Here is a 24257-nt window from a genome sequence, read left to right as displayed (position 1 = left end):
TGATGTAAGTGGGATATTAAAGTCTCCATAAAAACTACTATGGAAGCTTCCTTGCGGTTGCCAGTCATCTCTCCACTTCTCAACTCCTCCCATGCCAGGAGCAGGGTTTCAAAGCTCTCAGTAAGCCCACCAGGCTTGTATGTTTACCCTTTCCCTTTCTCATGCTTGTCTTTCTCCTTCTTACTTTGGCTCAGTTACTCTTGTCATGACCTTTCTGTTCCTCCAGGAGCTCACTCCAACTCCAGCTCTAGCTCCAGCCATTTCCCACCCTCCATGAGGATATAATGTGTTATTCTGGGGAATTAGCCTAGGATATTTCCTTCTGGTAGATACACAGGGAGGATTATGTAAAAGAAAACAGATACCAAGTTGGGAGGGATGGTAGAGTGGATTTCTCCCAGTAGACTCTTCTTTTCCAGGCAAACCTTGCTTATGGCAGATGTCCCTGCCACCTGCTTGTTTTGCTCTGGACTCCCTAGTTTGTCAATTCTTTTCCTAAAATAATGCAAGAAGTGAATGCAGTATTATCAATGTGCTTTGCCCACTGTGGAGCCCAAAGGAGCTACTGTTGCCTATAGTCTGGAGGTTTTGCTGCTAGTGATGTCACTTAAGATTGGACTTAACGTCTTTTTAGCTGCCATACTGCATTGCTAGCTATGTAAGAGCTTAGGGCAGTCATACATCCAGAATCCCCAACCCACCCCCCCATCTTTTCTATGTGAAATGTTGAAAAATTGGCACCAACTCTAACACCCCAATACACACTCTATAGTGGTTAGAAGATATTTTTTAAAGAATTTGATGGAGCATAATGAAAAAATACAAACACACAAAGCTACCCATAATTAAACTATGCAAAGATATCTGCTGCTGACATTTTATGGTATAGCCTTCCAATCTATATATTCCATGCACTTATCTCTAGCTCTTTGCCAGTTACATATTTTAACCAAATTAGGATCACACTGTTTTACCCGCCTTTTTTAACTTAAGGTATTATGAAAAATCTACATCAATAAATAAATTCCTACAAATCCTTTTACTAGATAATATTCTATTTTAAGGGTGCCCACAGTATATTCAACTTATCATGTACTGTTACAGATCTAATTGTTTCTAATCTTTAGGTGTTACCAGGAATATCATTGGGACTATCGTGCATATTCTCAGGTTTTTCCTTGGGATGTTTTTAGAATCCCATCATCAAAATAATGGTTAAATTATTTTAAGGCTTTTGATACATAAAAAGTTGATACTTTTGAAAGTTTAATGAATATTATATTTCATCTGAATTTGGCTTAGATAATTTCATTTTTTAATTATATTTAAAATTCGTTTCCATGACGTTGGAAATTGGTTTATATAACTAACTGGTTTCCATACAACACCCAGTGCTCATCCCAACAAGTGCCCTCCTCAATGCCCATCACCCACTTTCCCCTCTCCCCTGTCCCCCCATCAACCCTCAGTTTGTTCTCAGTATCCAAGAGTCTCTTATGGTTTGCCTCTCTCCCTCTCTGTAACTTTTTTTCCCTTCCCCTCCCCCAGGGTCTTCTGTTAAGTTTCTCAAGATTCACCTATGAGTGATAACATATGGTATCTGTCTTTCTCCAACTGAATTATTTCACTTAGCATAATACCTTCCAGTTCTATCTATGTTGCTGCAAATGGCCAGATTTCATTCTTTCTCATTGCCAAGTAGTATTCCATTGTATATATAAACCACATCTTCTTTATCCATTCGTCAGCTGATGGACATTTATGCTCTTTCCATAATTTGGCTCTTGTTTAAAGTGCTGCTATAAACTTTGGGGTACACGTGCCCTTATGCATCAGCACTCCTGTATCCTTTGGGTAAATTCCTAGCAGTGCTATTGCTGGGTCATAGGGTAGTTCTGTTTTTAATTTTTTTGAGTGGCTTAGATAATTTCAAATTTCGATTCTGTTTTCTGTTGCATTAATTATCATTACAAATTTTATAAGGAATTTTTCCATGTCTTACTGATTTTTTAAAAAGTGTTAAAAAGGATAAGGTCATTCATTTTGCAGCTATTTGCTGGAAGTTAACACTCCATAAAGCACTGTGCTACATATTGGGGTAAAGGGAGTAGAAATTCAAGAATGTGTAAGTCTTAATCTTGGTCCTCTTTTATTTACTTAAAACAGGAAGCATTGTTTCCTTAATAAGCAATTCTAGACATTTTATGTTAAATATGTTGCCTTTCTTAATTTACTTGGTCAAATTTTAAAATACATTGCCAGAAAGAAAAAATATTTTTAATAAAAGTAATTTGGCTTGAGTATGATTTCCCTTTATTTCCATCCTGAATTAAAAAAAAAAAAAGACACATGTTTATTTTAGTAAATTAGAAAAATTCAGAATAGTGTAAAGAAGAAAATAAATGACTCATGACTGGACCATTCAAAGACAATTACTGTTAATTGGTGTTTTCCTTCCAGGCATTTTCTTTGTATATTTTTTACATAGCTGAAATCATACTATATATGTATTTTTTCAAGCATATAATGTAAATATCTCCTCATGTTATGAAAAATTTTTTGGAAACATTACCTCTAATGGCTCCATAATATTGTATCCTGGAAATCAATTAAATATATAAGTTTTTATATAGTAAATATATAGTAAATACTCTGGAGTAAGATTGTATGGGTTCTATTCCTGATGCTACCATGGGTTAGTTTGTGATTTCTGGCTAGTTACTTAACTTTTCTGTGGCTCAGTTTCCTTACTTGAAAAATAGGATAATTATAATCACTGTCCTTTAAGATTTCTATAAGGAGGGGTGCCTGGGTGGCTCAGTCAGTTGAGCATCTGACTTCTGCTCAGGTCACGATCTCATGGTTCATGGGTTCAATCCCCACGTCAGGCTCTGTGTTGACAGCTCAGAACCTGGGGCCTGCTTCAGATTCTCTCTCTCTCTCTCTCTCTCTCTCTCTCTCTCTCTCTCTGCCCCCCCCCTTTCCCTCTCTCAAAAAATAAATAAACATTAAGATTTATATAAGGAATACATGGGAATTCAAGTGAAGCTTAAACTAGTACCTGGCACATAATGAGCAAGCAACAAAGTTATTATTATTACCATGACTACTATTACTATTTTCTTTCTTTTTTAAAAAGATGTTTATTTTATTTATTTTTGAGAGAGAGAGTGAGCAGAGGAGAGGCAGAGAAAGAGAGAGGGAGACAGAGAATCCCAAGCAGGCGCCATGCTGTCAGTGCAGAGCCCAACATTGGGTTCGATCCCACCAACTATGAGATCATGATCTGAGCCCAAACCTAGAGTTGGACGCTTAACCGACTGAGCCACCCACACAACCCAACTATTTTTTTACTCATTCTACCAAATCCTAGATAATCTGTTTCTAATTGAAATAGCATTTACTGTTATAAAGTTACTGTAGAATGTAGTTGTTCACATTTTTTCACTGCTTTTTTTTTTAATGTTTATTTATTTTGAAAGAGAAAGAAAGTGAGCACGAGTGGGGAGGGGCAGAGAGAGAATCCCAAGCAGGCTCTATGCTATCTGCACAGAGAACACTGCAGGGCTCAATCTCCCGAACCTGTGAGATCATGAGGTTCATGAGATTGTGACCTGAGCTGAAATCAAGAGTCAGACACTTAACGGATTGGGCCACCTACACACCCCAACAAATATTTTTTTTGTAACAGAATATTTTTTTTAGAATAAAATCAGAGTCAGTGGTATGCACACTCTTAAGATTCTAAATATTACCAAAATTGCTTGTCTACACCTACAGTGTAGTGTAGTGTTGTTATTCTCAGCGGAGACATAGTTACTCCCAGACCAGAATCACCTATGGGACATTTTCATCTCTCCTCATCCTCTCCCTATGCATTTTCCCTCTATCAGGTGACATGTGAGAATCAGAATCTCCGGGGCATTTGAAACTCTAATCCTCTTCATTTCTTCGTATACAGAATGAGGATATTAATACCTTTTTCATAGGATTGTTGTGATAAATAAGATGATGCATGTTTATAGGGCTTTACACATAGTAAGCTTTCATTGTTAGCCATTATAACATTATTGTTACAAATAGCAATTAAATTTATAATTTATACCCCCTACCAAGGATGTATCTGTCTCATTGACCCTCATCATTGTTGAGCATGATCATTTTAACATTTGTTTTATGTTCTTTTATTTTTTTTGCTTCCAATTTTTATTTAAATTCTAGTTAGTTAACACAGAGTGTAATATTGGCTTTAGGAGTAGAATTTAGTAATTCATCACTTACATAGAACATTTATTTGAAATTAATTTAAATGAGTTTAAGCTATCTACATTACTAAAAATTATTTTTGAATATTTTCTAATTCCATAAGTGGAAAGCAGTATTTTGGTATTTTAATTTGCTTCCCTCTGAATACTGTTAGGGTTGAACTTCTGTCAAATATTTATTAACCATTTGTATTTCTGCATGTGAGTGTGTGGGGGAGGGTATAGTGAGGGAAGGAGCAAAATCAGGATCTATGTATTTTACAGGGGCCTTTGTTTTGTACTTATTTTCCTTTTTGGTGAGGGGAGGGTACTGTGTTGCTTGTTTTTTTATAGTAAGTATATTACTCTTAGTCTGATCATATTCCTATTGAACTAGTTTTGTCTCCCTATGGTCAGTCTATATTTCTAAAGGTTTCCAAGCCATCTGGTTGATTATCCATTTTAGAATCATGCCAGAGAGCATTGTTAAGTTTACAAGTCTAATAACGTCTCTGAACTCCATTCCTTTTTCCCATTAAAAATAATCTGAAAATATTTGCCAATCTCCTATCTTTGGCACAATGTGAAATCTCCATGATTTGCCCAGAGATTCCAGGAGGTGGTAGAGATTTTCTGTAGCACCTTCTGTCTGGGCTCGAACATGGATGAGGGGAGTGAATACAAACAGCATTAAATAGAAAGAGATTACTCGGTCAGTCAGTCAGTCCAGGACAGGGTGAGAGTGAGGCTGACACCTGGGTCCAGTGTCATCTCTGGGCCCTGTTTCTCTGCTTGTTCTCCATGTTTCCCTCCTAACTGGGAGCTTACCTTGTTTTTCTGTTCCTGAGTTCTTGCCATGGGAATATAATTTATGCTTTACTGGCTCCCAGACTGGCCATGTATCTGGCACCCTCCACCTTTGTAAGCATCAGGACTCAAAGTTCAGGCCTCTACTGCTGGCCTCTCTGATATTAGCAAATGGTCCGCCAGGATCTGCATGCCGAAGCTCCCACAGCCACTTTTTCCTGAGGCAGCTGCTTCATCCCCTCTTGTCACTGCCTACCCAGCCCTGAAAACAACCACCCCTGTGGCTGTGTCTGGATTCCAGATCTTTTCTGCTGCCCACAAAACTCTTGTTCTCCCTCATAGAGATCGTACAGACTTACCCCAAATCTCAAAACTCAGACTTCTCCGTGGCTGGACCCAAATTTTGTCCAGCATTTCCTCTATTTATTATAATGATAATACATTATTATTTGTGGTGATATAAATAATACTTACTGAACACATACCATATGCTAGGCATTGTGCCAAGTGACTCAGAAGCTTTCTCTCACGGCATCTTCAAGGCAAGCGCATAACGTTGATTCTATTACTCTCCTCACATCACAGACAAGGAAAGCGGAGCTTAGAGAAGTTGAATAGCATGGCTGAGATCACCCTGGTGGTAGTAGGTGTTGGAGCTGTGAGTTGATTTCAGGTCAGCCTGATGTCTAAGCCAGGATCTAAACTCCAAGATGATAGGGCACCGTCTGGGATTCCCCATCTGGCCTCCTCTTCCTAATCTAGTTTAAAGCCCCTTTTATAAACCCTCATCTCCTACCACATACCTCTATAGCAAGGATAACTCAAACAGGAGGAAGCTTTGGCTGCCATTTTGTTCTGCTGGAGTCACATTGGGTTTTCTCTTCCCTGATCCTGCTTGTAATTCCTGCATGACTTTGGGGGAGCTCGGCTAGGTCACTCTTCCTCAGTGCTCCCCTTGCAGGACAGGGGCCCCATGAGCCAAATGTGTGTTTTTCTTTTTGGCGTTACACTCTCCTGTTTGCTCTGGGAGTGGATTGCCTTCAACTCACTTCTAGTTTCCTTCTTGCTTTTGCCAGCAGACTGCATCACATTCTAGAGCTTCTCTCTGTTGGTCCTATATCTGCTCCACTTACATCCACTCCAGAGAGTAAGGATCTCAATGTTTTTAATCTGTGGGGTCTCCCCACCAATGAGCAGCCTACAAATGTGCTTTCCTCAAGCCTTTTCATCTCAAGGGTGAGTCAGGCTTATTGTGGATATAATTGTTATGGATATAATTGCTACTTACCGTGGACAGGAAGACTGCACAGATCTACAAACGTGGGAAGTGGGAAGGCCACGGATGGATCTTCCAGTATGTGTGAGTTCTTTCCTCCCCTCTACCAGTTGCAGGATCTGGAACCTGAGTATCTACCCCAGAGGACCCTACTGTACCTGGAAAAGTAACTTTTGTATCTGGTTGTATTCCTCTAACTTTCATATTCTGACTGCAGCAACTTCTCAGTAGTGACAGATTTAATAGTCACGGTTTTCACTATTTGTAGGTGATTCCAAATTCCATGATATGTAATCAATGGTCGTTTTGCTGAGATACGAATTTTAAAGTCTCATGCTATTAGGCTGGGTGTGGTCCTCAGTCACTTGGTGAATGATTTGTTGTTTTCTGCCTGTTGTGGCAATGCATTTTACAGAAGTAATGATATGCTTCAGCAGTATTTATGGATGTGGGTATTCCAGAAGTCTCTGGAATGCATTCTGTACAAAAAAACAGAGTGGGGGGGGGGGTTTATCTTGGATGCAAGGGCAGGGGTGCGGGGGTGGAAGTAATGTACCTCCTCCCCACCCACTGATAATCTGTTGGTGAATGTGAACAATTAGCAGGGAATTGAGTTCACCTTCCTACAACACCTTTTCTGCTCATTGCAAGAACCTCTCTAGAAGTCAGTCTCACTCTATACACAGTTATAGGCAATATAAGTGGTAGTATCCAATTAGCTCATGTTTTCTTCACGTGCTCCAAATATTTCTAATGCTGAGTCCTAACTGCTTCTCTTGGGTTAGATTGGTAAAGGGCATGCACATTATCCTGACAAGAATGGAAACCTCTGGTTAGCATTTGGAAATATTCAGGGAAGTAAGGAAATGTTTTCATTTTCCACCCAGGGGCTTAATATCGTGTAGATGCTGCCTGGGTACAAACTACTTGTACTGAGTATACCCTTTTAGTCAGCAGGCTAGAAGGTTTAGTTTATTATATACCATCGTGTCCTGATGTTGCTCAAGCTCCCCAGTGACAGCAAGACCTAGGAGGTTTGGAAGAGATAGACTCTCACTTGCAGAAAAAGAGCCCATTATCTTGGAAGTCACTCCTGGAGTCATTGCTGAGAGCAATTTCTCAGAGTTTATGCTCAAACCTTAGAAGTCTCCTCCTGCCACTATGATTGAAGGGACAAGGGATGGAGCCCAGCCGTCTTGGTTGGCAAATACCATCAGTCATGATGAGCCACTAATCCTGATGAGGTTCCTGATAAGACTCTGCAATGATGACAGATGAGGCCACGTACAGCAGTTAACGCAGTCATTTGTAATCATTACTTTTTGGCCATTCAATAACCATCCCGTGAAATTATTTTCTGAATTTCCCAGGGTGGTGAAAGGAGCTGAGTTTACCTCTCATTTTTTTTTTTTTTTTTTTGAAGCATCTTAGCAGTTATAAATGCTTGAATGGAACTTTCTATGGCTCCATCAGATCCAACTTCAAGACCCTTATTCACTTGAATCACCTGCTTTGTGTGGTGATGACAGTGTTGAACATACCTGCTGTTTTCCTGACTGCCTGCAGAGTGAACCCCGGGATTCTTCTGTGGCTAACATCCCTGTTAGGACATTTGAGATGTCCTTGGGGCAAGGTGCAGAGTGGTGGCATTCTCTGTTGCTTCTCACAACGTAGCTCTGGCCACATCTCTTGGCCCAGAGCTTCCTTCCCCCGCAATGCCATGGTCATGGATATACTGCAGATAGCCAACAGTTGTGCAGAGATACCAAACTGTTAACTCCTTAGCACTCAGGGAGGCTGAGTCAGAGTAGGAGTGGCTGAAGCCCTTGGACCACTTGCCTCAACTACAAGTATCCTGTGTACCCCAGTGGGCCGTATAACATCATTTTCTCTGTGTGTCATGATGTGTAAAAAGGTTAGGAAGCATTGACTCAACCATTTGGATTTTCATTTTCCTCCTCTGTAAGTTGGGATTTGTTTTATTATTATTATCTTACAAGACCATTGTGAGGATCAAAGGCTTGAATGCATGTGAAGGGGCTTTAAGAGCTGCCATACATTTGTTGAGTGTATCACTGGCCACAGAGCCATAGGACTCTTTCTCCTAGTTTATCCTTATTGGCTGTCCTTTTGAGGTTAGGATAGAATTCCACCTGTTTTTAAATCTCTCCCAAGTCATGAAGTCAATGTACCACATCTATTATTTAGGTTCAAGCACTGACATAATACATTTTCTAAAAAAAAGTTTTTAATGTTTATTTTTGAGAGACAGACAGACAGAGTGTGAACAGGGAGTGGGAAGGGACAGAGAGAGAGAGGGAGACACAGAACTTGAAGCAGGCTCCAGGCTCTGTGCTGGAGTCAGACACTCAACCAACTGAGCCACCCACGGTGCCCCTGACATAACACATTTTCTATAGTCTTTGTTCTTGTGACTTCTTTAAAGCATCTGCCAGAGCAGAAGTTCTTCGCCCCTCTGCCCAGTGATGCTGAGGTACACAGCAGTGTACCTGCCTCCCCTGGTCTCTCTGCATTTATATCCCAGCTGCTCTCAAGTCTGCTGGGGCCAAGGCCTCTGCTTCCTGATAAAAACTAACCTTTACTCCCTGCGAACCTGTGTTGACTTTGCCATTGGGCTGAGAGCATCTCAAGTTTCCTTGGTTTTAGCATTTGTGCCCCAAGGTGTTAGCTGCCTGGTGTTGCCCACCCCCACCTCCCCCACCATCAAGTGGTTCTGGAGAATGCCTTTTCTTAGTCCTGAAGAGATCTCATGGGTGGAGAGAAAATCTCTCCTGCCCTTCTCAACAGACCTTAAGCCAAATGCTGTAAGTGTGAAAACCAAGTCACAGAACCATGCACCACAAAGTGTCAACACTGGATTTCTGGGTGCCGGAGGTGGGAGTCGTGCTTATTTTCTTCTTCAGAAGTTCCTGACTTTTTCAGATTTTCTATAGTGAAACTGAAAGTGTATTTTAAAATATATTTCTAATAGATGCACTCAAGATGTGCTTCATGAAGGCAAATAGCAGCTCCGACATTCCTTCACACTTGCTGGCTCCAAATTACTGCCTCTGCTTTCAGAGCCAGGCGGTTTGGAGGGGGCGGAAACCAGGAGGGAGGGGGCAGAGGCAGCCGTGTGGGCCGTTGAATTTCCTCTTTTCAGACATTTCTCTGGCAGCTAATTCCAGGGTGCTCATCTGTATGGTGGCGGCATGACTTTCATGTTTTCCCCAAGGTGTTTTATGGCCTTTTTACAGTGGTACTTTGAATAACTTTCTCTCGGTAACTTCCGAATGGTGAAAAATATCAGATGATTTCCCTTCTCCCTCTGCACTCTCCTTCTCTTTGTTTCTGCACACTCCTCATTGTTAGTCTCTTTACCATCTCTTCCCTTCCCTTCCTCCCTCTCCTTTTCTTTCTCTTCCTTCTGCCCGTCCCCCCACCCCCCACTTCTCTCTTCACCTAATATTTAAAGCAAAATAAAATATGGCGGTGAGAAAGAAAGGCTTTGGTTGTGTCGGCCTGGGCCTTGGTGAGGGGAAAGCAAATATGGATTTATCATCAGGAGCTAGATGGCAGGAAGAGTATTCCAGGGTCAGTTTCATCCCTTCACTTTTCCAGAAGGGAATTTAGTTTTCAGACCCATAACAACCTGATGTGTCTTCATCTGACTTCGTCCTTAAGGCCAGGGTAGAATTGCCTGAGAAATTGATGCCTGAACTGGGGCCCTAAAGTGGATGAGCAGAGTTAACCACTTAAAGGGAGTGGGACAGGGAGGCAGGGCACACAGGGAAGGGGTCTGTTGGAACCCAAGTCTGTCTCAGTCCAGAGTACTGGCTCCTTTTTGGCCACCAAGAGGGGTGAGGTGTTACTGAGGACCCCTGCTGTGGGGACCAGTGAGCAATGCCACAGTGCAACTCAGAACCTCTTGGCGACGATGTTGATTGCCCTGGAGAACAGGGACATTGAGTGGCACACAGAAGAGAGATTGGTCAGATCACAGATACCTGCAGCATTCTCCTAACTGAAGGCAAGGCTTCCTTCAGGTCACCCAGGAAGGTCACCTAGAAGTATATACTTTTAGTCAGGGCAGCTAGCTCTCCACGGCCTGAAGCTCAGCCGGCACTGTTTCCATGGAGACCACCACCAGGCCTGATGCCTTCCCCATAGATGGGGCCTTGGCCTGACCAGGGGAGGGTTGCATAGGGTGCAATTTGTCAGAGGCCTGGCAGTCTGAGGGAGGACGTGCTGAGGAGGAAACCCCAGGGGAATAGACCTGCAGAATTTAAGCACACAGGCATACACCAAAGGGAAGGGCTGGGTTCTGGTGTCTGGATTCCAGGCCTTCTCCCTCCAGGAAGCTTGGCTTATGGGCTGAGTGTCATAGAAAAGGCAAAAGGATGACCAATAGGACAGAGTAGTCTTACCAATGGGGTATAGCCTGTCTGTGGTAGTCCAGGTGACCTTCCTGGGTGACCTGAAGGAAGCCTTGCCTTCAGTTAGGAGAATGCTGCAGGTATCTGTGATCTGACCAATCTCTCTTCTGTGTGCCACTCAATGTCCCTGTTCTCCAGGGCAATCAACATCGTCGCCAAGAGGTTCTGAGTTGCACTGTGGCATTGCTCACTGGTCCCCACAGCAGGGGTCCTCAGTAACACCTCACCCCTCTTGGTGGCCAAAAAGGAGTCAGTACTCTGGACTGAGACAGACTTGGGTTCCAACAGACCCCTTCCCTGTGTGCCCTCCCTCCCTGTCCCACTCCCTTTAACTGGTTAACTCTGCTCATCCACTTTAGGGCCCCAGCTGAGGCACCAGTTTCTCCGGCAATCCTTCCCTGCCTTAAAGCTGAAATCTAGTCTCTTTTTTATACTTTTTCAAAGGGCCGTGTGTCTTTCCTTCATAACACATATCAATGTTGAGGCATTACAAGGATTTGTGAGGTGGTTGGACTGCTGTCTGCTACGCTACCACACTCTAAGCTCCTCAGCCTGTGAGCTCTAAGAGGGTAATGTCTAATTCTGCTCACTAAAGCATCGTATCTGCCAAGGGCAGAGTTTGGCACATAGAAAATGCTCAATAAATATTCATTTATTGAATTAATCTTAATTCCATTCTTTTTCACTCCAGGACCTTGGGCAAGTTACTTAACTTCTGTGAGTGTCATATCCCTCATTAGAAATGGGGATAATAATCCCCCATTCAGAAAATTGTATAATTTACATGGGACAGTGATTGTAAAGCACCCAGTATGGGGCTAGCATGCGTAATAGGCACATACGCGGAGTATTGGTTTTTTCCTTAGTTTCTTTTTTCATCCCCTAATACCATAGAGAACAGAAGTTTAAAGGTTTAAACAACAAAAATACATGTCCCCCTATTTCTTTTCCCCTCCTTCTTTCTTTATTACCTTCTTCTGCAGTTTGACGAGGCACAGAATGAAGGCTCCAAAGATCAGATTCTTGATTTTTCACTAGTGAGATGACCCTGGGTAAAGCATTGGCTCTTCCTTTGTTTCAGCTTCCCCATATGTGTTATGGGAAGATGTAGACAAATGGTCCTTAGAGCCCTTCCCAACTCTCACCCTGGGTTTCTGCATAGGGGTCAAAGGTAACACTGACCATAGCTGTTCACAGTGTAAGATGAAGGAAGCAAAAAGAGCAGCCTCCGAACAGGGAGGAGAAAATTAGGCTATTAGCCTATCTATTTTAATACAAGCTGAGTTTATTTTAGTAATGCAGGTGAAGAATGTTTTAAAATGCATCATCATGACAATGCCCCTTGGTAACAGCCCAAGGATTTCTAGTGTATCTTTCTTCAAAAGAGCCCGAGGGCTTTGTATATACTGCCTCATTAATTCTCAGAACATCCCTAAAGTTGGATGGAAAAGCATGATGAGTTCTGTTTTATATGCAGGGAAATAAAGCTTCAAAAAGGTTAAGTAGCTTACCCAAGGTCGCACAGTAACATCACTGTTCCCAGGAACCTGGGTCTCTATTTAGCACACCAGGCTGTTCAGGCATTCTTCTTCCATTCTCTGGAAAGGAGTCTAGCCATGGGTGAAAGGTCTTTGTTCTGAGAAATGTTTTTGAAGTGTGATTTCCTGGAGGATAGACTCTTTCCTGAAATAGGAGGGTGACAAGTAGATAAAGAGAGATTGAAAGGACTAGAAGTTAGTAGAAGTAGAAAGTGCTCTGCCCCTCTCCTTCTCCCATCCCAAGCATCCTTTCCCTGGACCAGCCAAGGCCCACCTCAAGGGCCAAGCATCAGACCTGGTGGTGGTTGCCATGGAAACAGTGCAGGTTCAGCTTGAGGCCCTGGAGAGCTGGCTGCCCTGACTGAAGGTGTGTGTTTCTAGGTCACCTTCCTAGTTGACCTGAAGGGAATCTGTCATCCTCAGGAGAATGCTGCAGGCAACTGTGATCTGATCAGTCTTTCTGCTGTGTTTAACTCAATGTTGCTGTTCTCCAGAGAAGTCAGCATCATCATCTCCAGGAGGGCTGTGTTGGAGAGTGGCATTGCTGGTTAGTACATATATCAGGGTCCTCAGTCATGCATTCTGTCATGATACTAGCTATGTGACCTTGCACAGGACAGATATGTTTTCTGGGCCTGAATCTTCTCATCTGCAAAAAGGGTTAACTCACAGGACTATTGTCAGGTAATCCTGACAACAGTCATGATGAATGACTTTTGGGATGAATGACTCCCCAAAGCATCAGTGAGTCAAAAGCTCTTGGTGATTGTGTAAGTAATATCCACTCTTCTGGGCTAGAGCTCACCTCTTCTTGCGAAAGTGGGCCATGCCCTCTCCAGAGGTTACTCTGGGAACTATCCCTCCCCATCTTGACACATCAGGTCAAGAGAAAAACCAGTTGTTGATAGTTTGTAGCTTCTTGTTCAACTTAGCCAGAAACTACTGGGCCCACTGGTGGATGGTTGTCCCTACAAGCACTGCCTTATGCCGCAACATCTTTCATTGATGGACTTGGTTTGCCAGGCTGCCTGGTCTTTGTGTCACTTGCAGTACATTAATTATTTACCTTCTGGTAAAGCTCTCTGAGATCACAAGATGATAGTCCTAGTGTAAGTTTAAAGTCTTCCTTTTGATTATTATTCTACTCAGTGTATTTTGGGCAAAGAAAATAGGCTTGAGATCACAATGCAGTAAATTTCATAAAGAGTAGAGTGCAAGAAACCCACAGAAATGGACCTGGATCAGAGAGTCATGTTGCCCTGTCAGGGTGTGTGTGTGTGTGTGTGTGTGTGTGTGTGTGTGTGTGTGTGTGAGTGAAGAATCAGGCCACCTGGATAATGATACCCTATCTGTTGCTCTTAGGGATTAGTATAAATGCTAATTGGCTTTCTCTGCTACTGAAAGCCAATGAGTCCACCCTGGACAGATAGGTAGGATCAATGACTAAGTATACCTGGAACAGGGATGGCAGGACAAGAGAAGGCATTACAGATCTCACAATCCAGTCATGAGCTTGGGACACTGAGGCCATCTCTAGATAGGTCAAAATGTAGCAGCTTAGAACACAAATTCTGAAGGGGCAGCATCACATATCACAATGCCTCCATTATCTTGCTTTGGCCATGAATTATGAGTCACTGGTGGCCCACCTGCACGTGGTGTCCCAACTGATTGGGAGCTACCTGGGGTCTATGTCCCTGATTTGTCCCTGACCTTGTCCCTAGGAAGAATGTCTTGCATGAGATAAAACAACAGCCCCTGTGAGAAGCTTCCCCTAATTTCTTCTAAATGTGTGAGTTTGAAATCTGTGAGTGAAATTAACATACTTTATCTTCTATTGTCATGAACAACCAAGGTAGTTTGAACAACATTTGATAAGTGACCCCAACACCACCATCCTAAGTAGCAGTAAGTCTTGGTGGTCAAGGAGGAAGGAGGGCCCAGGTGATTTTTGTGTTGGTCCACTCTGAATCCCAGCTCAACTACTTTGATGGGCCTCAAGCTCAGAGAAGATGGGGAACCTAGGAGAGGGAGGAATTTGGTTTGGACCTTTGAGGAAAGGCAGGATTTAGGAAAGCAGTAGTTGAGGAAGGATGTACTAGGCAGAGATCAGTTTAGACAAAAGTTGGAAGACATGTGTACTAGAGACTGTAGAATTCAAAAGGATTCTGAGTGGGAAATAAGGCTAAGAAAAAGTATAGGCAGAAGCATGAAGGCTTCAACTTTACACATTTTAACCATTTTTGCAGAAACCTCTTTGTGATTCCCTTTCTGGTGTGGGTCTGGTATACCCTGTCGGTAACCGTCTCCACAAGGGCAGGAACTGGGCTGATGATTTCCTTTGGATTCCCTCAATATTCCTTAATGCCAGCTTCTCCTGAATGACAGATGTGGTTCACCGCTGAATGAACTCAGCAGCTATACACAAATCCTTTTGGGGTTGGGGAGAAACAAAACACATATGTTGAAACTATGACTTTCAATAGGACAAGAGAATATTACGGGAGATAATTTTTGCTTCAGGACTTGAGCTGCAAAGAGAGAGTGCAAACCTTCCTGGCAGAGTGGAAGTGGGGCTTGGAGAAAGGCGAGGTGGAGTGAGGGCCGCTTAGCTCCATTCACATTCCGCCCCTGACACTAATAGCCCCTCTCTGAATGAGCCAGCTGGAAGGAGATGTGAAAGCAAAGTATGGAGAATCAACTATGTGTGAACTGGAGAAGACCTCAGCTAGCAGCTGATTCAACCCCCTCATTTTCTAGGCCCAGAGAAGGTGTGGGAGGTCTGTGTGTTTAGGACAAAGGACACATCTGCACATCTCTCTCTTTTCTCTGAAAATCGCATCTCTGTTTTTTAGAACTGCCTGTTACAACTCCAGCCTCACCGCTGACTCTAGGAGCAGTGTAAATTCACTGGGAAGGTTTCTTTGGCTGAGCAGGTGTGGGCTCAGCCTGCTGAATATGAAAAGCATTCCCTTGGGCTGCCGGTCCCAGTCAGGGAGGCCTGCCTGGGGCCTGGCCTGGCTACGCCTGCTCACCACCACCATTTGACATTAGGACCACTATTTATTTGACCACTTTAAACTTTGCTTTGTGTGACACAAAATCATTGTAAAAGAATGCATTATTAAGTGTGTTTTCAAATAAGGGAGGAAAACTAGCAAGCTGTCACTGATTGTTTTATTGTCGGAAGGAAAATAAATAAGTAAAACGTGTATGAGGCAAGGCAGGAATAGTTCCAAGGAGTGTTCAGAATAGAAGCATTTTTACATTTTATTGACGTAGGTTTGTAAAACATGTTTGCTAGTGAACCCAGGGCATTTATGTAAATAACCATCATACACAAACAGCTCTTTATTATTTACACTGAGGCAAGTATGATATATTTATTATATAATGTACATTGGCTTAGGAATAAATGGACACACAGTGAGACAGTGTAAAATAAAGACTGGAAATGAAGATACTGGCAATTGACTAAAACTGGAGTATTAGAGACTATGGACAGTTTGCAGAGTTAATAATTAACTGGTAAATAGTACAGGAACAGCTCTCGGGGAGCACTTTTAATTTCTGGACATTGTATTTGAGATCCCTGGACATATGAAAGGCACCAAGACTCCCCTTCATTTTGGATTCTGAAGCAGAGATAGAAGCATAAAACTTCAAGAGTGGCATAACTGATATTTAAAGAGTAGATCACGCACACATTAGCTCATCTGGCTCTTACAAAACCCTGAGGGTTGGTAGAACATACATTATTCTTGATCTTATCATTTTCGGAGCATTGAGGTTTCTCAGAGTATGTGATTAGCATGAAGTCCTATAGCTAATAAGTGCCAGAGTTAATTTCCTCGAGGGCTCTAGTTTCATTCATTTGACAAATATTTACTGAATGCTTACTGTGTGGCAGGCATGGGGATGTATCAGTGACTAGTATAGAAGATACGCAATAAACAAGTGAATGTAAATGTAGGAAATAATAAATGCGCATGAAGGGGATAGCAAGTGGTTTACAGGGAGTGCCATTTCTGGCAGGATGATCAGGAAGATCTTTCTGAGAAGGTGGCATTTAGGCAGAGACCTGGATGGAGAGAAGGAATGGCCATGTGCATTTGGGAAAGAGGAGCTTTCCAGGCTGAGGGAACCAACAGTGCAAAGGCCCTGTGGTAGGAGTTTGCTTGGTGAGTTTGAGAGATGACAAGGAGGCCTGTTAGAACTGGAGCTCCACAGGCAAGGGAAAAATGGCTGGAAATGAGTCTGAGAGAGAGCCAGGGGCTAGATCACATGGGGCCATCAAGGGCTAGGCATGGCAAGAAATGTGAAAAACATTTCAGGGCTGAAAGGACAAACTTCTGTGTGGAAAATAGCCTGAAAGTGAATAGTAGTAGAAGCAGGAGGCCTGCTCGGAGCGTATAGCAGTAATCCAGGTGAGAGGCAATGGGAGAGAAATGGAAGGGGTAAAATTCAGGTAAAGCCAGCAAGATTTGTTGATGAATTGCCGGGGGGGGGGGGGGGGGGGAGGTGGGGGGAAGAAAGAAGTCAAGGATTCCTTCTGGTTTGGGCCCAACCAACCAGAAGACTTTTGTCCCCTCTCTATAATCAGAAACACCTAGGTTTAAGTGGTAGGCCATCAAGTGTTTAGTGTTTTGTGTTTGTTTTTAAGTTTATATTTTTTTGAGTGTGTATGTGTGTATGTGAGAGGGAGGGAGGGAGGGAGGGAGAGAGAGAGAGAGAGAGAGAGAGAGAGAGGACGAGAACACACGAGCAGGGGAGGGGCAGAGAGAGAAGGAGAGAGACAGAATCCTAAGCAGGCTCCATGCTGTCAGCACAGAGACTGACATAGGGCTCAATCCCACGAACCATGTCATCATGACCTGAGCCCAAATCAAGAATCAAACGCTTAACCAACTGAGCCACTCAGGTGCCCCTAGTTTTCACATGTTAAATTTGAGATACTTATCAGGCAATAAAATGAAGATTTCAAACTGGCAGTTGGATATATATTCTGCTGTTTAGGGAAGTTCAGCCAGGAGATATAAATTTAGTGGAATTAGTATATAGGTGGTATTTAAAGGTATAAAACTGGGTGAGATCAGTTTGGGAGTGAGCTTAGGTGGAGAAGAGGAAATATCCAATCTCCCCAACTTTCAACAAATGTCTAAAATTAAAACAAAGATAACCCCATCCCCCGACCACCAGAGGTTAAAAAAAAAAAAAAAAAGCTGAGCATATTTACATGTCAGGCAAGAAGAAATTCACTGACTAGTTCTCTAAGGAAGAAAGTCACAGTTTTTAAAGCTTTAGGAATAGGGTTCCGTGGTGGTGATGCTAAGTTGGTGGTTGGTTAAAATAGAATCCTTGTTCATTGGTCAGGAGTCTTCAGTGAGGTCCAGGAAGGGTCTAGTGTCTTGGGGTCACTTGAAATTCATGGTCATTGATCACTGTCAGCTGTTTAAAACCACTGTGATGAAATTCAATATTCAGCCATGAAATCTCCTAGGCATTTGCCACTGGAAAGTTGAGAATGGATGGCTGTGTGGGGTGTTTAGTTTTGTTTTGTTTTATACAGCCTGGAAAATGGGGAAGATCTGGCAAAGAACAGTAAAGAGGATCTGCCACTGGATTAGGAGGTGAGGACTGGGGCAGCCAAGGACCATGTGGTCACCAGGATGCGAGGAATCCAAGAAGTAGGGAGAAGTCGGTGGGCTCACGTTCTTCTGAAAGACATAGTAAGACTGAGGCGTAGTAAGAGAAGGAGTAAGACTGTCCATTGTATCAGCAACTTGGGGTGCCAGTGACCTTGACCTGGGATAGTGAAGACAATTTTGATTTTATTAAGTTAAGGAGAAAAGGGGAAGGAGAAAGTGGAGACAGGAGCACAGACAAATCTTTTAAGAGACGTAGCTGTAAAGGAGAACAGAGTAGGAGGACAATGGCTGAGGAAGAATGTGGTGGTCATTTCTTTAAACATGCTGTATGTTTGCTACGGATGAGATTGACTTGCTAGAGGAGGAAATTGTTGAAGGCAGGAGAAAGGGGGACAACCAATAATGCCCTCAGTCCAGAGTGCATTTGTGTGCTTTTTGCTCTGCAGGTGGTCTCGGCCATCACTGGCCAGCCTCACTTGGACACCTGACACTTCTTGCTCCTGCTTTCCCCTCTCCTTTCCTTCCCACCCCTCTTCCCAGGGTCCAAGATACACTCTTCTTGAGCCAGCAGGTCTTAATTTCATACCTTCCCCCCATACACATGTGCTGGTAAGGCCCATTTCACTCTGGATCCTTACATTTTGAGAGGGACATACCAAAAAATTAAGCCATTCTCTTGCTTAAATGGATTGCTTCCTATGGCATCTGTGCTTCTCTATGCTGGAACCCCCCCGCTTCCCAACCAACGGTGAGGATTAGAAGAATAGGGGGTGTGAAGGAAACAGAACTTCTTCCCTGCACTTGTTAGATGCAGAAGTGCTTTCTTCTGTATATTCTAAATGATACATAGTCTGTGAACTTTGACTAGAATTCACATCTACCTCAGTGCTTCGGATTTTGGCAAGCAACTTGGTTTAGGTGGGCTGTGTTTCCTTGGTCTTTACTTTTTCAGATGCCCATCTTTTCGGTTGACCCCCCCCCCCCCCCCCATGCAGCAAATCACTCACTACCTGTCTCCCTCTGGGGACCATATGAAGCCAGCCTCCTGGCAGAAATTCTGGGAGTTCCTGTAAGGGCAGGATACATATGTCTGCTTTTTCTCCAGTATTCATCTTTGAAGATGCCCCATAATTTATTGGAATTTTTGGATAGAAAACACTTTATGCTTTTTTGGGGGGATGACCCACAGTGATGCCCATGACTCCTAACTGGGCCATGACTCAGCCCTCAGAGTCCAATCTTTTGAATGATTTCAGATATTTTTTATCCATCATTATTTAACCTGGCCCTCATCCATATAAAAGTCATCTGCTATTCAGTGCCCACACACAGATTTGTAAGTGCTTCCTGAAGTCTAGTGCCATCCACTTGGTGCTTCTGGTCCAGGAAGAAGTTAGTACCATTCCCAAACTGTGTCATTAAGAAAAATGACTTCACTTGGAAGCTGAGACGTATTGCTTGGGCTTGATCTTCCTACTGCTTCAAAACTACTTAAAATTTGAGCTGTGTGGATAGACCTAGAGATACAAATTTTTATTCACATGGAGGTCATCGCAAGGGTTTGGTTGTCAGTCTTCTCAGATCCCTCACACAGTGGCCCTGCTCTGGAGCATGCTCTGTGGTGACCCCTGGCCTTAGCCATTGCCCTCTGGGGGCCTGAAGCCCAATAGAGAGCTGTAGAACCCCTTGCACTGGTTTGTGGGGGTCCATAAGGATGGTGGAAGAAGCATGGGCTATAGCATTAGGCTAACCTGGTCTGTTGACTGTGGTCTTCTGCCTACTGGCCATGTGGCCACAGTCCAGGTGTCTAATTTCTTTCAGCCTCAATTTCCCTGGCTGTAAAATGAGGACCAATGATACTACTATTCACAAGGTTGTTGTGGGAAGTGAATGTAATCACTCATTTAAAGTGCTTAGCATAGTGTCTTGTCCATATGTGCTCGATTCATATTATTAATTTTTTTAAAAAACTGTGATAAACTTCAGTCCTTCCCCCAAGTATACCAGTGGTTTGAGGCATGATGTCTCTTAGCTCCATTGTCCATCTATAAAACAGAGCTGACTTGAGTGTGACATGAGATGGCTTCCTTTTGAAACTTGTTAGCAGAGCTCCTGACCCCTTTCAGCGCACATTCCCCGAGCCATTTGTAGAAATGTTACCAGAAAGATGTATCTGGGCACCAACCAATTCAATTCTGATTTCTTTAGATCAAACGTAGGAGTAAAGTGAAAAACCCTTTCTAGGTACTCAGAAGCCAGCACTTCCAACTCAAATCTTTGGTGGTGTTGGTTTTTGTTTGTTTGTTTTTGTTTTAGGTAGTCTCCAGACCTAGCATGGAGCCTAACATGGGGCTTGAACTCATGACTGTGAGATCAAGACCTGAACTGAGACCAAGAGTCAGACACTTAACCCACTAAGCCACCCAGGTGCCCTCCATCTTAAATCTTTGGAAGGCAGAGATAAAGATGTTTCTTTCAGGAGGGTGACTGTAGAATGCCCATCCTTTTTCTAGCTACAAGGCCACATGCTCCCATGGTCAGCTTTACCTGAGTACAGCACCAGCAGATAAAACAGTGGAGGGGCCTGGAAACAAAAGACTGCTGTGTTCACCCAGGATGGTAATTTCCTTAAACCGCGTGAAGAGGGGTTGATACTAACAAGAGGTTGGAGGCAGGAGAATACAGCCCAGTGGAACCACTTCTGGAGGTGATTTGGAAGAAACAACAAAGCAGACAGACTGGAAAAAGCTTTCTGTGCTGCTTCCTGTTCCTTTTTCTCTTCTTCCTCATCTTTCTCTTCACCAAGTCTCTCCAGCTGGCGTAAGAATTATGTTTGAGTAGCAAACCAGCTCACTCATGGTGGAGCATGGCCTTTTGATACAGGCAAACCTGGGTTCAGCTCCTGATTCCATCATTTGCCCCTCTGAGCCTCAGTTGTTGCAGCTGTAAAATGGGGGTGATCCTGCTTATCTCTGAGAGTCAACTGCAAATATCACGTGGGATTATGTGGGTTGAGTCCAGCATAAGTGCCTGGCTCATAGAAGATGCAGAAGAAACCCTAGTCCACCTCCTTCCCTCTTTCCCTCACTCAGGCTTGCTCACATCTATCTCTGAAACAGAGCTGTTCCTTCTTTAACAGAAGAAGCTTTGCCTGCCATAAAACATTAGCAAATAGTGATTGACTTGGGGGTTTTCTGGGAAGAACTGCATAAGAGCATGTAACATGTGTTCATTTGATTTGTAGGTAATTATAATTACTTTTCACCACACAAAACCCACTCGAGGTACAGTTAAGCAAAGGAATAATGCTGCTTTTGTTCCTTTTCTCTCAACCCTTCTTTCTCTCATGCAAACAAGAACATTAATCCTTTGTGGCTCCCTGGACTGGTGACTGTGGGAAAACCCATCACCTAGCTCTTTTTTTTTTTTTTTTTTTTTTTTTTTTTTTTTGGTCCCTGAAAATAACATGATTGTCAAAATCTCATAACTTCTGAGTGTAATTTCAACCCTCTCATTGATAAGGCAATAATAACCCAAGCAAACAACTTTAGATGAACTAACAAGTCTGAACATAGAGTGGAGGCATTATCTAGATGAAATGAATTGAAGTTCTCTACGAAGTTGTACAAATTCTTATAGGCAGAATAGACTTTGAATAGAGCTATTAGACCAGGCCATTAAGTCTCCTGGCTTCAAGTTAGTCTCCCAGAGATGTTTGGTCACAAGATTCAGACTTCTTAGATTTGGCTGCCTGGGTAGAAAATGTGCACTGAGGTGCTTGGGGTCAATTCAATCTACTGGTGGCTCGGTCTTTTTTCCCTGGTATTCCAGTGGATGACAAGAAAGCCTCTTACACACTTCTCCTATAAGCCATATGAGTGACAGCTAGAAAACACACCTTAAGCACATGGGTCAGTATTCTCTCTGTTTTTATGTTCAGGTCACAGCTCCTCGGAGTCACCGACAAACCTGCCTTCTCCTCCTCCTGATCCTTTTGTATGGAATCTGACCTGGATAATGAAAGATTCCTTCCCTTTCCTGTCTCATCGCAGTCGATACGGTAAGTATATATTTTATAGTCGATGTGTAATCACCATCTCATAATTAAGGAAGCTGTGAGTTTTAGTATCCACTGGCACACATTCCAGCCAGGCCTGGCATCTCCGGACCAACAGGTGCATTCTTTATCCTAGATAAAGCCCATGGCTTTGTTGCTACTGTATCCCAACCTCCCAGCCTTTGTGGCGTATAGTGTTCCTGACACCCCTGCCCAATCATTAGATACCACACTTATCTGCATTTTGACTGTGGTTTCTAGACATAGGGCTCTAACTCATGAGTGTTTCTAGCAGTGGTGACCTCTTGAGAAAGGATTGTTGTTATGAAGGTCACAGGTCTTCTGGGGCCCCTCAGGTAACTCTCTGACATTTGGGCAACTCCTTAAAGTTTCCCAGACATGCTCCTAGATATTAGTTCAACTCATGTGATCTGCACCCACTTCAGAAGTAAGGAGGCCAGGTCCCGTTCCATTTTCACAGATGTAGAAACTGAGCTTAATAAGATTGTGCAGAGTGGACTCTAACTACAAAGCCAGAATTCTTCCCTTACATTCTCTTTTCCTCCCAGAGGGGCCACCTACTCAGCCTGCTACATCCTGTCTTAGGAGGCCATATATGTATGGTATAGGATTCTTCATTCTTTCTCTGTGCTAACAGCTAACATTCTAATAGTTCATAGGAGCTGGGCCTCTGCAGAGGGAAGAGCGGGTTTGGAAAAGAGCTGATGTATTTTCAGGTGGACATTTTTTCTTCTCTTGAACTTCTCTAGAGTGAACCCCATTAGAGCAGGCACTAAGCTGCATTTGTTCCCCACTTTATTGTATCACATAGAACATACTCATAAAGGCTTGTGCGTGATGAATGAATACAAAAGGCTTCTGGGGATGGAACTTACTCATGGGGTCTGCTTCAATTAAGTATTTATGAACCTGGTATAGCAGTGAGTTCTAGATTCCCTTCTGGGCATATTTACTCATCCTTATACTCAGTCTCTGCTATTGGACCTGAGCTTTTTAAAATGCACCTAACAGAGATCTTCCACTCACTGCTATCCCTCATGCATAAACGTAGCTAGTCTTGGTTCATATTAACTGTACCTTTCATTTCAAACTTAAAAAAATAAATGCATCAAAAACCCTAGGGCAGTTCTAGGATTATACTCTGCTGGGATGTTTCCTGCTGCTTCTAAGCCTCCCTAGTGGGAGAGGAAGATCAGTAGTTGTCAGAAGATTCCAGATAAGAATTACTTCTTGATTTTATTTAAGCCAGACATTGAGTGTCATTTTGTGATAAGGGCAAGTGTCTATAAATAATTGAAATCTGGTCCTTTGTATCGTTATTGCTTTGTAACCAGATTTGTGATACAACTGGTCTTTGGATAACATTTTGATTTTGCTCTCAAAGTCATTCAGTATCTCTGCAGGATGACAACTTTTATAAAATGCAGAATGTCCAAAAAAGGCATCCTACCTCCTGGATGACACAGAGGGCATTGCATTTGTTCTCTGTAGAGCATCCAGAAAGAGGTTGCAGGTTGAAAGGAGAAAGCCCCTGGAGTTTATTAAGCTGCTCCCTACCACTGCTTGGCCCTGATACACCTACTTCCTTCAGGCCTCACCCTTATCTATGAAATGAGGTAGAAAGACATGCTGCCTTGGCGCAAAAGAGTAGATCAGGAGCCTTCTCAAGAGCCTTTTCGAACTCTCCTTATGGCCTAGTATCCTCATGAATTGCCTTCTTCTAGGCAAAAGAGAGGACCCAAACCATTGGCCAGACATTGCCCAAATGCTGGATGGAGATGCCAAAGGCAGTGCCATTATTGCTATTGATTACAGGGCGGGAAGAACTGATTCTTGATTGGTGGCTCCTTGACTGAGTGCAGTGGTAATTTCAGAGCCTTTTTTACCTTACTATATTTAATTCAGCCACAACCTACCTGCCTCCACCATCACCTCTATGTACCTGGTCCAGTGCCAGATGGGCAGAGGGGATACAAGTACAAAAATAAGTAAGACTTATTCCTGCTCTCTCAAGGCTTATAGGCCAGAATTCCAGAGGCAGCTAGGCTTATTGCTACAGCAAGCACCTCTGGGGGCTGATCCTGGAGCACAGATGTGAAGACTCATCCGAAACCCATTACAGAGCAAACTGAAGGCCAAGACTCCTGTCCCCTGAAGGATGTTTGTGGGGGCCCAGCCCACATGTCTGTATGAACCAGAGAGGCCAACAGACTCATTGGTGATAAATCTG

At 43.1% G+C, this 24257-nt stretch overlaps 1 protein-coding gene across 1 annotated transcript in view; it reads left to right on the top strand.

Moving 5' to 3' along the window:
* The window catches only part of ALK (ALK receptor tyrosine kinase), a 671065-nt gene that overhangs the window by 168391 nt on the left and 478417 nt on the right, over positions 1 to 24257 (top strand). Inside the window, exon 2 of the mRNA XM_060651819.3 lies at positions 21890 to 22009. Within this exon, the coding sequence (XP_060507802.1) occupies positions 21890 to 22009 (120 nt within the window). The remainder of the gene's footprint in view (positions 1 to 21889; positions 22010 to 24257) is intronic.

Source organism: Panthera onca, chromosome A3 (assembly GCF_046562875.1).
Source record: "Panthera onca isolate mPanOnc1 chromosome A3, mPanOnc1 haplotype 2, whole genome shotgun sequence".
NCBI lineage: Eukaryota > Metazoa > Chordata > Mammalia > Carnivora > Felidae > Panthera > Panthera onca.
Note: the sequence above shows the minus strand (reverse complement) of the source record. Positions and strands in the feature narration are given on the sequence as shown.